The sequence below is a fragment of the Tachypleus tridentatus genome, chromosome 4, assembly GCF_004210375.1.
Source record: "Tachypleus tridentatus isolate NWPU-2018 chromosome 4, ASM421037v1, whole genome shotgun sequence".
Taxonomy (NCBI): Eukaryota; Metazoa; Arthropoda; class Merostomata; order Xiphosura; family Limulidae; genus Tachypleus; species Tachypleus tridentatus.
In genome coordinates, this window is record NC_134828.1 from 115,133,485 (window position 1) to 115,150,459 (window position 16,975).

The following is a 16,975-nucleotide window of genomic DNA, read 5'->3' on the forward strand; positions in this document are numbered from 1 at the left end:
TACCATGTTTACTATGTTTTGAGAAAATAATATTACCCATCCCGACTATTATGTTTACAATGTTTTCAAAGAATGATATTATCCATCCCTACGACCATGTATACAATGTTTTTGAGGGAGTGATATGACCCATGCCTACTTCCATGTTTTCAATGTTTTTCAAAGAATGATATTACCCACCCCTACTACCATGTTTACAATGTTTTTGAGAAAATAATATTACCCATCCCAAATACCATGTTTACAATGTTTTTCTTAGAATGATATTATCCATCCCTACGACCACGTTTACAATGTTTTTGAGTGAGTGATATGACCCATCCCAACTACCATGTTTACAATGTTCTGAAGAAAATATATCACCCATCCCTGTTACCATATTTACAATATTTTTTAAGGAAGTGATATTACCCATCCCCACTACCATGTTTACAATGTTTTTGAGAAAATAATATTACCCACCCCTACAACCATGTTCACAATGTTTGTGAAGTAATGATATTACCCATCCCTACTACCATGTTTACACTGTTTTTGAAGAAATGATATTACCCATCCCTACTACCATGTTTTTAAAGGAATGATATTATCCATCCCTACTACCATGTTTACAATGTTGTGAAGGAATGATATTATCCATCCCTACTACCATGTTTACAATGTTGTGAAGGAATGATATTACCCATCTCTACTACCATGTTTACAATGTTGGAGAAGGAATGATATTACCCATCCCTACTACCATGTTTACTATGTTTGTGAAGGAATGATATTACCCATCCCTACTACCATGTTTACAATGTTTTTGAAGGAATGATATTACCCATCCCTACTACCATGTTTACAATGTTTTTGAAGGAATGATATTACCGATCCCTACGACCATGTTTACAATGTTTTTGAGGGAGTGATATTACCCATCCCTACTACCATGTTTACAATGTTTTTGAGAAAATAATATTACCCATCCCTACGACCACGTTTACAATGTTCTGAAGAAATGATATTACCCATCCCTGTTACCATGTTTACAATGTTTTTTTAAGGAAGTGATATTACCCATCCCAACTACCATGTTTACAATGTTTTTGAGAAAATAATATTACCCATCCCTATGACCACGTTTACAATGTTTTTGAAGGAATGATATTACCTATCCCTACTACCTTGTTTACAATGTTTTTGAGGGAGTAATATTACCCACCCCTACAACCATGTTCACAATGTTTGTGAAGTAATGATATTACCCATCCCTACTACCTTGTTTACAATGTTTTTGAGGGAGTAATATTACCCACCCCTACAACCATGTTCACAATGTTTTTTAAAGAATGATATTACCCATCCCTACTACCATGTTTACAATGCTGTGAAGGAATGATATTACCCATCCCCGTTACCATGTTTACAATGCTTTTGAGGGAGTGATATTACCCATCCCTACTACCATGTTTGCAATGTTTTTCAAAGAATGATATTACCCATCCCTACTACCATGTGTACAATGTTTTTGAGAAAATAATATTATCCATCCCTGCTACCATATTTACAATGTTTTGAGAAAATAATATTACCCATCCCAACTACAATGTTTACAATGTTTTTGAGAAAATATTACCCATCCCAACTACCATGTGTACAATGTTTTTGAAAGAATGATATTTACCCATCCCTACTACCTTGTTTACAATGTTGTGAAGGAATGATATTACCCATCCCTATGACCATATTTAAAATGTTTTTGAGGGAATGATATTACCCATCCCTACTACCATGTTTACAATGTCTTTGAGAATAAAATATTACCCATCCCAACTACCATATTTACAATGTTTTTCAGAAAATAATATTAACCGTCCCAACTACCATGTTTACAATGTTTTTGAAAAAATGATGTTACCCACCCCTACTACCATGTTTACTATGTTTTTGAGAAAATAATATTACCCATCCCGACTATTATGTTTACAATGTTTTTCAAAGAATGATATTATCCATCCCTACGACCATGTATACAATGTTTTTGAGGGAGTGATATGACCCATGCCTACTTCCATGTTTTCAATGTTTTTCAAAGAATGATATTACCCACCCCTACTACCATGTTTACAATGTTTTTGAGAAAATAATATTACCCATCCCAAATACCATGTTTACAATGTTTTTCTTAGAATGATATTATCCATCCCTACGACCACGTTTACAATGTTTTTGAGTGAGTGATATGACCCATCCCAACTACCATGTTTACAATGTTCTGAAGAAAATATATCACCCATCCCTGTTACCATATTTACAATATTTTTTAAGGAAGTGATATTACCCATCCCCACTACCATGTTTACAATGTTTTTGAGAAAATAATATTACCCACCCCTACAACCATGTTCACAATGTTTGTGAAGTAATGATATTACCCATCCCTACTACCATGTTTACACTGTTTTTGAAGAAATGATATTACCCATCCCTACTACCATGTTTTTAAAGGAATGATATTATCCATCCCTACTACCATGTTTACAATGTTGTGAAGGAATGATATTATCCATCCCTACTACCATGTTTACAATGTTGTGAAGGAATGATATTACCCATCTCTACTACCATGTTTACAATGTTGGAGAAGGAATGATATTACCCATCCCTACTACCATGTTTACTATGTTTTTGAAGGAATGATATTACCCATCCCTACTACCATGTTTACAATGTTTTTGAAGGAATGATATTACCCATCCCTACTACCATGTTTACAATGTTTTTGAAGGAATGATATTACCCATCCCTACTACCATGTTTACAATGTTTTTGAAGGAATGATATTACCGATCCCTACGACCATGTTTACAATGTTTTTGAGGGAGTGATATTACCCATCCCTACTACCATGTTTACAATGTTTTTGAGAAAATAATATTACCCATCCCTACGACCACGTTTACAATGTTCTGAAGAAATGATATTACCCATCCCTGTTACCATGTTTACAATGTTTTTTTAAGGAAGTGATATTACCCATCCCAACTACCATGTTTACAATGTTTTTGAGAAAATAATATTACCCATCCCTATGACCACGTTTACAATGTTTTTGAAGGAATGATATTACCTATCCCTACTACCTTGTTTACAATGTTTTTGAGGGAGTAATATTACCCACCCCTACAACCATGTTCACAATGTTTGTGAAGTAATGATATTACCCATCCCTACTACCATGTTTACAATGTTTTTGAAGGAATGATATTACCCATCCCTACTACCATGTTTACAATGTTTTTGAAGGAATGATAATACCCTTCGCTACTACCATGTTTACAATGTTTTTGAAGGAATGATATTACCCATCCCTACTACCATGTTTACAATGTTTTTGAAGGAATGATATTACCTATCCCTATGACCATGTTTACAATATTTTTGAGGGAGTGATATTACCCATCCCTACTACCATGTTTTTGAGGGAATGATATTACTCACCCCTACTACCATGTTTACAATGTTTTTGAAGGAATGGTATTACCCACCCTTCTACCATGTTTACAATGTTTTTGAAGGAATGATATTACCCACTCCTACTACAATGTTTTTGAGAGAATGATATTACCCATCTATACTACCATGTTTACAATGTTTTTGAGGGAATGATATTACCCATCCCTATTACCATGTTTACAATGTTGTGAAGGAATGATATTTCCCATCCCTACTACCATGTTTACAATGTTTTTGAAGGAATGATACTACCCATCCCTACTACCATTTTACAGTGTTTTTGAAGGAATGATACTACCCATCCCTATTACCATGTTTACAATGTTGTGAAGGAATGATATTACCCATCTCTACTACCATGTTTACAATGTTTATGAAGGAATGATACTACCCATCCCTACTACCATGTTTACAATGTTTTTGAAGGAATGAAACTACCCATCCCTACTACCATGTTTACAATGTTTTTGAAGGAATGATATTACCCATCCCTACTACCATGTTTACAATGTTTTTGAAGGAATGATATTACCCATCCCTACATTTACTTTCTTTTTTGAAAAGTTTTTTGTTTTTAATGTTTCATTTCACTTGGACGTGTAAATAATTTATTGAAATATATTGATATTTGCTAAAAAGAAATGCATAGGATTTTCCACATAATGGTTCAATGTTCCTATTAAAATATAATAATAATAATAATAATAGAGAATTCTTTGGGTCTTACAAACCTTTAAAGCTACTCAAAAGTGACTTTTTATAATATGACAACATAGCAAACAAAATTAAATGTTTTTTTTCCAAAAATTATTACTTTTCTTTTAATATAGAATTATCATTATTTTCCACAATAATAATATTACTAAGTTTCTGAGATAACTTACATGAATAATCCAGTCTTTAGGGTTGTGAGCATTTGTCCCACACACATATAACTTATTTCCTTCTCCTATTGGTTGAATAACTCTGATGTGATTTCTACAGTCATAGTGCTGTTCCAAAAAATATTTAAACTGAAATACTAAACATCAGTTTCCATGATATGCTATTTGCATGCCTATCATGTTGTTTATTTAACCTAGTAAAATCATTTCTACAAAATGTACGTGTACATACTTTGATCAAATAGTCTAACAAATATTTATTTTATGAATATTTGTTTGAAATAGTGATACACCTCTTTATATCCATAATATTAATTCATAACATGTTCATCTAACAATGAGTTCATGTTGGAGAGAATCATCAGAATTTTCTTAGCAAATAATGACAGAATGATTAGTTAAACCACGAGTCAAGATAGTTCATCACAATTCAGTCCATAAACTGAAAGTTAACCTAAATTTAAAATGTATTTCCAATAATACTTACCTCCCCTCACATCCAAAGCTACTTCTGAACTACTAAGGTTTATTGCTATTCAATCATTGGTCTAATTTTCCTTGCTTGTTCCAATATTTTATATCTCACTTCATTGCTTGTTTCATGACACTTGCCACCTTCATCAGTGTGCCCTCTATCCTATCCTGGTACTGTATACAACCACCTAATTCTGATAATGTTATCACTTTTTCAAAGCTCACTCAATCTCATTCTCTAACACTGGCTCGTAATGAGGACGACCAATGAGAGTGTGTGAAAATAGGCAAGTACTGGAAAAACAAGTTTCATTTAAGAAGATGTTAACTTTCAAAACACACTTACCTCGACCCACACTTACAGCTAGAATCCTACACTGATAAGATGGAGGGGACAGTGAGGGCATTATCCATACCAAGAGCATCTGCATACATCATGGATGTGTCAACAGAAGATAGACACCCAAGTAAGGGAACTGCATTACATCCAGAAAATGCATGTTTTCTCTCAGAAGATAAGTCATGTACTGTGAGTGGAATTTTACAAGTTGTTATTACTGCTGGTCAAGACCCCAATCAGATAACTGAAGTTCCACTATTTGAGATTGAAGTTATAAGGCTATGGTTTCTATAACCCACAGTGATAGCTATGCCAATATGACAACACACTCTCTCTCTATATGTGTGTGTGTATCCTCTTCCATGAAATATGTACTAAACAAATATTGATCAACAAGAAGGGCCATAGTCAGCCTAATTAGATAAACAAGCATCAATCCTGAACCACTATTGTAAGTAGGTTCCCACACAGATTAGTACCTATCCTACTAACATCTGGGAAAAAATAAAATTCTGGGACTCAGAAAGGAGAGCTCACAACTTTGCCCTCTTCTCCAAGAGTTGGGGAATTCACTCCAACTTCTGGAAAAAAAGCCTCTGCTCACCATTGCAATGACTTGAAAGCATGTGTGGTAAGGACTTCGTAGCTCCACTAGCAGAATCTGAGAATTAATGCCCATTAGGGATTGCTGAGGAACACTGCTCTGGAAACATGGCAATAAGTGAACTAAATTCTTTAAGTTGTTAAAAGCAAATCAGCTCCACTTCATTGAATCGAATGATTGGCAAGGACAGGTAGGATTTTTTAATGCTTTACTCATGATAGTCCATGAGTGGTGATCCAGTATAGTAGAGTAATACCAACCAGTCAGCCTCTAGGTGGCTTTATGGAACCATTCATTCCTACATAGCCTGCCTCAACCTGTACTAAGTATATTGAATTAGTAGTTTCCAGTGTAGAATTGATTTGATAAAAGCACAATGTGATTCTGTGAAAACGATGCAAGAAACAATGAAAATACTCACCTTACTGTAAAATCAAATGGGAGTGCTTAATATCGCAATAGGAGACAGACGAAAACCGTTATATCAAGATATTGCCAAATCATCCAAATAATATGAGACTAAAGTAAAGTGGGAGGTCCATGTACCAATCTACAGAATGTCCTCCAGTGAGCAACTTAGCTGGACTAATAAGGACATAGAAATGTGACAAATCTTACTAAACATAACTTATAGAAGATTTCTTGCCTTAAAAAAAAAAGTCCAGAATAACAAGTTATCTAGTGTCTCTGAATGTATTAATGTGGGCAACAAAACCTTCAAGATCCTCAATGAACATAAAAAATAATGATCAGTAAATAGGATTCATCCTATTCCCTGTCTTACAGTGTCCTTGGTAAGAATAACTGGTTTGGAGACACAAAGAGAATGATAAATTAGTCTGTAGACAAACCATTCCAACTAGTGCCATCTGTATATTATCAGCAACGAATATAAACCATCAGGTAAAGATGATACATGGCACATGAGAATTAGGTCACAAACAGGTGTTGAGAAACGACATGTAATGTAACCTTAATGTACCAGTAGTTAGGTAGTTGGAATGGTCATTTGGAACCTAGGACCCAAAGCAACTTGAAAAATCTGGAGAGTACTGGGGACTCAAATGATATCAAAAGAGTGTCAAGTTATAGTTAAAAAGACAACCTTATACAGGGCAATTGAGGAAGATGCAAAAACCCTTGCCAAAGAACAAAGTAAAAGAAAAAGAGTAATTGTTGGCACTTCTGATCAAAGTAGGTTCAACTTTCTCTAAATACACTGCAGCCGATATGTGTGTCATTTATGTCAAAAAATGTCCATCATAAGACTAAGACATATACACAGCAGCCTTAGAAATTAAACCTTGATGCTGTGCAAAACACTACATAACTTTTACATCTGTAGCTTGTACTTCTAGATACTCAGATGTACCATGCCAAATCACAGCTGCCTCCACAAAGATGTTCTAAGAAGAAGCAGACATCCTGAAAGTATCGCAGAAGTAGAAAGCAGAGTATAGCTGCCAATCCGATTCTGTCAACAAGTCCAGAAAATGAGTTGGAAAAATTATTTTTAGTACCTTGGGTAACATATGGATTGGAGGGAAGACCCAGAGATGTAATCCTTTCCCATTCTGACAGAATACATCCACTACCAAAGCTCAATGAGCAAATGTTGGAAACCAAATTACAAATAATTGAGTATTCCAAAGAGAGACCAGCCCACCAACCAGAGTTGTAAAACGAGAGCAACTCCAACAGAACCTTGTGATGCAGCATCTATTCTGCTAAGAGAATCTATTTGGGTTGGGACACAATTGATCTGCTAATGCAGTAATCACCAATAAAACATGGTAAGTGAGTATGGTGATATGATAGGAGTGGTCCTAATAAAGGGGTCCAAGATATGAAAACAAAAACTATAGACGCCTCCTGACAATTGTTCACTTCATAAGTCCAAATAATGAGATATTGACTTTTGAAAAGCAAGAAAGACTGAAACACTGTATAAGGAAGCCTAGTCATCTGACTGTTGGTACATGCAAGCCATCTCTGAAGCAAGGCATTCCGAACAGGTGAAACTCTGGACAAGGTGGCAGTAAAAGAACCCATAACTTCGTAGTATTGAAATTTAACAATCCCTCAAAAGATTGAAGAATAATCCTGACTAAAGAACCTGAGAAATCCAATGAGTCAATTTTTATGATCCTTTGGTCACATAAAGACCAATAGGATCTCTTGTGCTCTTGTTCCAAAGGCATGAAGGATTTGAGTGATGCTCACATATTCTCAGAAGAGAAATAACCATCCATGCAGTGGGAAAGGGAGAAGCAAGTAAGCATCAGGCTTCCTGTTCCATAGCATGAGGCTGAGTGGCTAAGCTCAACTGAGAAATGTGATAAAAAATGAATAAACATCCAGACCAATGACATACTGAATTGAAGCAAGAATAGATGCCTCAGACCTGAGAATAATGTTTGCCTTTGTTATTCCTAAAAGTAGAATAAGGATGTAATGTAATAGCAATAAAAATGTGAAATGAATGACTAATCCTGACTCAAAGAAATGCACTGTTTCCTCGATCTACGATTAAAGTGAGCACATGTCTGACATTTCTTGAAGCCAAGCTCCCATGGACCCTGAAAGCATACAATAACATAATGGATGTAGACAAAAATCTATTCTGGGTGCTAATGTACAAAGGGGTTGATGTCAGGAATTCAAGACCCACAAACAGGAGCAGAACTATGACCCCTTGTGAGATTCAATGAACTTTAAAATGCCAATGAAAACAGGGATGAATGTATAAGCTGACAAATGAACCAATGTGCATGCAACAATAGTTTCACCTCATTTTAATAAATATGATGATCCTCAGAGTCTTTCAACAAAGTGATGTGAAAAGAAAAAAAACAAAACATTGAATTTTAGAGTTGTAAATCTGTAGACTTATACTGGTCCATCACGAATGATTGATATATTTAGGCTAACTACAAACTCTACCTTAGAAGCCTAAAATTCAAGGAGCAAATGTATTAGTTGAAAGTTGTATTTTGCTTCCTCCTGATGGTGATAGGTTAAATTACAGAGTTCTGACAACCTTGTCAGATAAGGAATAACTGTCCCTTTATGTAAGTGAGAAGTAAACCTCCCTGCATGAACTACAATGTTCATGGATGGAGAGAAAAGTAAGATGCAAGTTCATAAACAACTCTCAATGAACCAAGTAAAGAAAACAAATCAAAAGCAGCTTATCCAAAGTTGTTTTTTATGTCATTTAAAGACTGAGTTAATTACCATTGACTTGAAAATATTTGGTCAGGTAAATTCATTTTGTTAAAGCAAATCAACACTGGGTTATCTACTGTGTCTACTATAGGGAATCGAACCCCAGATTCCAGTTCTGCAAGTCTGTTAACTCACTACTGTCCCATAATGGAATTGAGAACCCAACAGACTAAACGTTGGTGCAGGATAAAGTGAATCTAAATTCCCTATAGAATGTCTAAAATGATCCTCAATTTCAGCCTCAGAGACCCCCTGGAGGAACACCATTGAACTGTGATGTTTCCATCTCACTAAGATCACTGACAGTCTCAACTAAGGATTGCGAGATGTATTTAGGCTTTAATTGGGCTGGCCAAAGTATAAATCATGACCAGTCTTAAGCAGGAGAATTGTATTTTCTCAATATTATCTAGATATGTAGCACTCATACCAATTGCTGACAGTACATAACAGAAAAGTTCAAACTATGGTGGAACATATAGGGATGAAGCTGTTAATTTTTTATTTTCTTCTGCAACATTAGTAGATCTGATTAACACCATATTAATGCGGTATAAAGGTGAGTTTTCTGTCAAAGGTTAATCTCAGAGATAGAAGTTCCCACAAAAGGTGATGATGATGGTTTGTCCTCATAAGTATATCTATTGATAAGTATCCACTCTCACTTAGGTAGATTTAATGACCAATCATGCAACTCTGCACTATTTATTAACCATGCTAAGGGCTGGTTGCATCATGCTTTTATTATAGCTTTACCAAGACATATGCCATACACCAGAAGGTAGTCAACAAAGGTTAATGTATGGCATCTGATCTGTCTGTCAAAGTAAGCTAAATATGTGGTGTAGATGTCGAAAGGTCCTAGAGAAAAGAGTGATAATTCAGGTATACCAATGATTGCCAACTTTCTTGCTTCCCAATGCAAGTTCTAGAAGTTAGTGCAGCTATGAAATATCTCACACTGTTACTGATTCTGAGTATCTCTCAACAAGAGCAGACAGCTGTATTCAATTGTAGGTTTTTCCAGATCTAAAGCTACTATCAAAGTGATCTGATCAGCTTAAAGTCTTCCCATGTATCATTTGTGAAATATAGTTGTAGTTTACCATGTTCACACTGGTTAATGTACATACACACGATGGACTTACTGAGGTCTTCATCTCTACGGAAGGTACCATCATCCTCAAAGTGTTTAAGCAAGAGTACAAAACAAACAAAAACATGAAAAATAAGGTTTATATAAGCTTCTTTAGTGACTCAAGGAGATAAATCAGTGAAATATAGCACAGTGTTTCTTAGAACAGCCTTAAAATACACTAGTTGTTTACAATGGCAAATTTCAAGGCAGTCAATAATGAGAGAGAAAAAATACATACATTATAATCTAAATATTTTTTATTGTTTGTTCTACAGGAATTAAGTTGGTTGAGTAGCACAAACAAGTGAAACCAACCATACATTTCAGAGATAAATAACCCTCTATTCTTGGCACTGTTAGAAACTAAAAAAAGTATTACTCAGGTTGGGGGGGGGGGGAGAGAAAATGGTTATTCTTAAGGAGAGGGCCAAGTAGGACAGAAGGAGGTTTTGGGGGTGTTGTGGTGGTACAAAATTCATAAAAGTATTTTTAAATATCAAAATCCAGAATTATATTGTGAAGAGTTAACTGCTTAAAAAACTGTAGGTACACAATTAAATAATTAACAATATTGACAGTTAAAGTCAGAAATGCAAATGCTGTGGGTTTTTTAGAAAAGTCACAAATAAGTTGATAGACAAGCTACTTCTGTAAGAAAGCTGATAAAATGTTTCTTAAAACTACATGGTAAATGTTAATAAAGTAAAACAATATTAAAAAATATTAGGAAAAATACTATACGATAGCAAGAAGTTATTAACTTATAAATATTAGAAAATTTTATGACCTTCACGTTATAAATATATTGCCAGGATCTTGGTTGTACAAATATTGTAAAAACAATGAACACAAGTTTTCTTCTTAAAAATGACAATTATCTCTTTATCAGACACAACAAAGATCTGATTAAGAACTAGTTTTAAGCCCACAAGTAGTTCAAGTGATTCTAGTTTTTAAAGAATATCCTTGATAATTTGTGAAACTTAATACACAATGTGTTACTGTAATTAATCTATTAGATAAAGTAATTCATTTAAATATATTTATTAAGTCTCGTTTTAAAACTGAAAAAGTTTCAAAGTTTAAAGTTTTAATAATTATTTTGTTCTAAACTCGTTTTTATGGGTTTTTTGTTAACATATCAATGTTACAAGAAACAATTTGATAAGACAATTATGCTTACAACATTAAGCATACTATAAAATAACACTAGTATACCAAATCCATATCGTGCCTACACACAAATACTAATAAAAATTGTATGTAATTCTATAAACATAATCATGGTTAAATTAAAAAAGAAACTACTGTACAAAACTAAGTAAGCTAATGAAGAAAAGTAAACTATATATATATATATTGAATACATTTTCTAAAAATATAACTTACTTCAGATTTGCCTTTCGATACACAGTGTGAAACACTTGTCGGTGGTAAAGTTAAGGAGTCAGCCTAAAACATATCACAAAGAACATAAATAACTCAACAGCAAAAACCTGTTGAAATCACGAAACTAATAATAAAAAGAACTTTTCTTTTTTGTACATTTATCATGGAAAAATATTATGAAGAAAAAATACCAAAGGAAAAAAAGAAACAAACAGGAAATTTGCTATTTATTCAAATCCATTTTCTTTGGTACAAGAAATCAATTATCCAATTTCCTAACAATTGAAACTTCCAACTTTGGGCTTAATAAGAAATTTCTGTAATATACATGATTCTTTACATAAAGTAATTTATAACATAATAAAAGCTAAGATCTAATAGTTTATTTCGTTAGATATGAAAATGAACGATTCAAATTTATAAATTAGTTTACATGTTTATCAGGTTGTACACTTTATACTACTGAACATCCGACATCCTAGGATATACATGAAATACGATACTGATGTCATCTAGCATGTGTAACAGAAAACACCGTAAATCAACCTAACGTACAGAGTTTTATGTAATGAAACATTTTAGTGTAGCAGAAGACATTACAGATTTAGGAATTTATTCAAAGTTGCACATTGTTAAAAACAAAGTTTTCAACAAAATGTTTACTGTTAACACTAAAGGAAAAAGTAGAACTGGCCTGGATACGTCAGTAAGAAGCAACCATTTTTACCTATACATTTCGATATTAGGTACATCAAATTAAGTAAAGTGACGTAAGAAGCGCTACACTACAGTACTGATAAAAAAAATTAATATTGTAGGGAAAACCTTTTATTAATGAAATATTTAAACAGTCGGTCTAATTTCAAAAACATGAAGCACATGAAATAAAGATTTTACATTAATTAAATTTCTTAATAACACATCGTAGGCAGCGGCTGTACTGTTAGAACTGATTTTAAAAATATGCCGTTTTTCAATAAAGTATTAATATTACCAAATCATTTTGATTTAATCCATAAATTTAATGAACCTTTTGGCCAGAATATAATGTATGCTACAGAAAAACGTTTGTTTGTTTGTTTGTTTTTAATAAATATTTTTCAACAAGTTTACTTCACCTTTTAAAAGCACGACATACTATCTAACGATTTCTACATTTTCAAACCTTTGTTAAAACATTAACACATTCAATTAAACAAAATTCTAACATTACATTAAAGTTGTTAAAATATATTCGAACAGAGATAAACTTTGAAACGTTTTATCAATTTTATTTTTTCCAAAGTTCACAACATGGATAATTACACAGTTTTAAAGAAAGCTGCCACATTCTTGATGTCTTATGAAAATCGCATGTCACATTACGCATTAACTGCTCTATGTTTCGCTACGAAAAATTATTCCCAAGCACACTGAAAACAGAAGTATCGCATTACAGAAAACGAAATTTTAAGGACGGTTGGCACATGGGACAAATACACTAGACACGTTTAATCTTTACTATCAACAGGAGGGCATTTCAACGTCTTACTGAAGGTAAGAGCCAAGAGAACCTCATTTAAGTGGATCTAAAGTTTCTCAAAGTTAGATCATCACGTTTCCAAACACTATTTATCTTTTCAGAATAATTTGATTCAGCTGTATTTCATTCTGCACTGAAATTCGTCTGTACATAAAACGCAGCATTTATTTTACTTTACTATACACAGAAGCTTACGACAACATTAATTTGATTACAGTACTATCTACTATACTTTGGTGCAGAAATGTGAAAGGGTTTGCGCTTCACATACTAAAGATAAGAAAAAGTAACTTTCACAAAATTAGGAAAATATCAAAGCTTCTAATAGTAATTAATTCTATTTCTTTCACGTATTCATTACAAAAAATCGTGAAGAGTTTACATTATAAATGTAATTAAGTTTCACTGAGTTTATAATGTTTATAAACTGTGTCAAAATGTCCGAGCTTGGTCACGAGAGCTCACTCACGTCACTTGAAATTTCAAACAATTTAATATTAATATTATTAATAAAGAGTTTACATTATAAATGTAATTAAGTTTCACCGAGTTTATAAATGTTTATAAACTGTGTCAAAATGTCCGAGCTTGGTCACGAGAGCTCACTCACGTCACTTGAAATTTCAAACAATTTAATATTAATATTATTAATAACCTGTTTCACAAATAAATTAAATAAATAATTATTTATGTCCTATGTTTAGTTCACACAGTCATGGATGTTGTCCCATTACATCCCAGTACTGGATACAGCAGATGCAGTGTGGTTCAAACACATAATTCATTGTTGCTTTTCTCATTAGTTCTTAAAATTATAAATAAAACTTGACGTCTATATTTAAAAATAATAGAGCTATTTATCAAACATACAAGGTTGTTCTTCATGAAGCTATAACACTAATGAAATATTTAATCTTTGTTCATGATTTTGAAATTTATAAAAAAAAATAAACCTAAAATATATGTAATTCTTTCTAAGCTTGTCCAAGCAAAAACAGGATATTCTAAAGCAACGTATTTATAACGGCTATAAGTAACTGTTAAAGGCTTTGTACAGGCCCAGCATGGCCAGGTGGTTAAGGCACTCGACTCGTAATTCGAGGGACGCGGGTTCGAATCCCCGTTACACAAAACATGCTCGCCCCTTCAGCCGTAGAGGCGTTATAATGTTTCAATCAATCCCACTATTCGTTGGTAAAAGCGTAGCCCAAGAGATAACAGTGAGTGGTGATGACTAGCTGCCTTCACTCTAGTCTTACACTGCTAAATTAGGGACAACTAGTGCAGATAGCCCTCGAGTACCTTTGCGCGAAATTCATAACAAACAAACAAAAGTCGTCGTACTAACCATAAAAAAACTAAGTTGTCCTAAGATAAAGTATATAATGACTACGAGAAAACTAAGGGATGCCCTAAACTTAAGAGTACGTAATAAATAAAATATACCTAAACATTTCTATAAAGTAAAACGTATAAACTCACTACAAGCAAAACAGAAGTTGTTGTAAAGCGTATATAATGACTATAAGTAAGTTATGTTTTTCTCTAATCAAATGTGTATTGAGAACTTAAGGAGACTCACGAAGCTGTTGTAATGTAAAGAATGAGTTAACTACAACAAAACTTTTACATATAAAATGAAGTGTATATACATATATAATTACTTTACGAAGGCCACTGGTTGTTCTACAGTAAAAACTAATGTGGGAGAGGGGGTCTTCAGGACGTATGGACCAATGTCTTGACCTCGCAGTCCATTCTTCTACTGACGATAGTGAACACTGTGATGGCCCTGATTAGGAATTATTACTCTGTTGCACAATTTACGGGGGGGTTTAAAACCGGTACAGTTTACCCCCCCCCCTCCTACCCTTATTTGCTTTCAAAAGTCAATCAACACTGATTTAAATGTGCGCTGACGACGACTTAAGATCTGTTTGAGCAGATTAAAAGACAAGATGTTCAAGAGAAATGACTGTGAATAGCACTTCATGAATTTTTATTTGTAATTACATATCGAAAAAAAATAATTGATATGTCGGCCGTGTGATTCGGTGATTTGTCTTAACGGTGCAGCAGCATCTCATTAGCATTCAACAATCTTCAGAGAGATGGTAATTCCGTGCCGTATAGAGATAGAGGCCAGCAGGGTCCAAGTATGGATTCTCATCAGCTGCCCATAGGTTTAAACTTATGATTAACGTTCTGCACCTGCAGTATATCCGTTTGAAACATTTTCGCGACACGCCCTGTGCCATTTTTGAAATGACGCCTCACCCGCAAGATGATAATAAATTACTTGAGCTTTTGACAAGTTTTATCAAAGCACAAACATCTATTTGTTATTGGCCAGGCAGTAAAGTTTTTCGACAATGTTTCTTCCGTCCAGTTATATACTTTAGAAAAACATTCTAAATACGACTCTTAATTCGCTTTTCTAGACTCACTCCGTGTGAATTATCTTGTTTAGAGTTCCAAGAGAGGTCCCCACTTTCATTTGACCACTGTGGTTCTTGGTTACTTCCGTTGACAAGGAATAAACTATCTCCATTAACAACTGTATAGTACCAGGCATAATTGAATTATCTATTGACCTCCCTGGTTCACGTCCTAAAGGGGACAAGAAAAAAAATTACTTGTGCTCATTACTTCATGAGTGCCTTTGTTTTACGCCTTCACGTAAAACGTTCTTTCATAGGTTACACATTTCGACTGAGTTCGGCAACAATCAGTCTGTAGACTTTAAAAATTACAATATTTATGTTTTAAAACTTTCATATGGTTAAACTTAAATATTTTATGTTTTTCTGGTAAAATAATACACAAACCTAATACGATGTATTTCTTTGTTCAGATGACCAATATTTGTTTCATTAATTTTATTTGTTGGTTTTTACATGGGTTTTTACTAATAGGATTGTTGATAAAGGTCGTAACTTATACAGTTGAGGCCCATACTCCATTACCAAGCCAACACTAGTAGCAATATCAAGTTGTTGTGTTTTTTTTTATACCGGAATTTCTCCCTCCCCCCTCTAGTGCTTTCGCGCATGTTTTTATAATCCTAAAATGCGAGTTTTTTTTTCTTATACGAAAGCCACATAGGGTTATCTGCTATGTCTATCTAGGAGAATCGAACCCCTGATTTTAGCATTGTAATTTCGAAGGCGTACCGCTGACCTACGGGGGAAATAATCGCGAAGTAGGAACCTTGGCGTCAAAAAGTCTTGCTGTGTAACAATCCCGGATGGTACCAGCTTGAGCTACGAACTACTTGTATTCACCAACAGCCAATTTTAACTGGAAAAGTTTTTTGATGATTGTGACAGGTACCTGGTGGATATACACAAATATAGTTTTGGTTTTACTTCATCACGTAGGGACTCTGAGAAATAGACAGTTAACTGTTTACCGTCAATAACGTACTTAATTGCGTTTATGTTTCTAACATGCTATCAAGTTCAACATAATTAAAAGTGTTTTGCTCCTAATTTTCGTTTGTATTCAATGTCCGATGCATCACGTTGCAGTGTCCAACAGTAGTCAGCAAGCATTGACGGATTCCAGTTGCCCTGATATCGTTTTCCCATTGCAGCAATGTCCTGGTGAAAACTGAAGATTTCGATGAAACGGTAGGCGATGGGCAAATTTGGATGTGATTTTCGTGATCAGCCCCAATAATGTATAAGGATTGTTTTGGTTGTTTTGAATTTCGCACAAAGCTACTCGAGGGCTATCTGCGCTAGCCGTCCCTAATTTAGCAGTGTAAGACGAGAGGGAAGGCAGCTAGTCATCACCACCCACCGCCAACTCTTGGGCTACTCTTTTACCAAAGAATAGTGGAATTGACCGTCACATTATAACGCCCCCACGGCTGAAAGGGCGAGCATGTTTGGCG

The 16,975-nt window shown here is 34.2% G+C and overlaps 1 protein-coding gene across 1 annotated transcript in view; it reads right to left on the bottom strand.

The window, feature by feature from the left end:
- Positions 1-16,975, bottom strand: part of LOC143248200 (semaphorin-2A-like) — a 127,511-nt gene that overhangs the window by 53,969 nt on the left and 56,567 nt on the right. Inside the window, exons 4-5 of the mRNA XM_076496632.1 lie at positions 11,556-11,618; positions 4,383-4,490 (exon numbers count right to left, since the gene is read on the bottom strand). Coding sequence (XP_076352747.1) covers positions 4,383-4,490; positions 11,556-11,618 — 171 coding nt within the window. The remainder of the gene's footprint in view (positions 1-4,382; positions 4,491-11,555; positions 11,619-16,975) is intronic.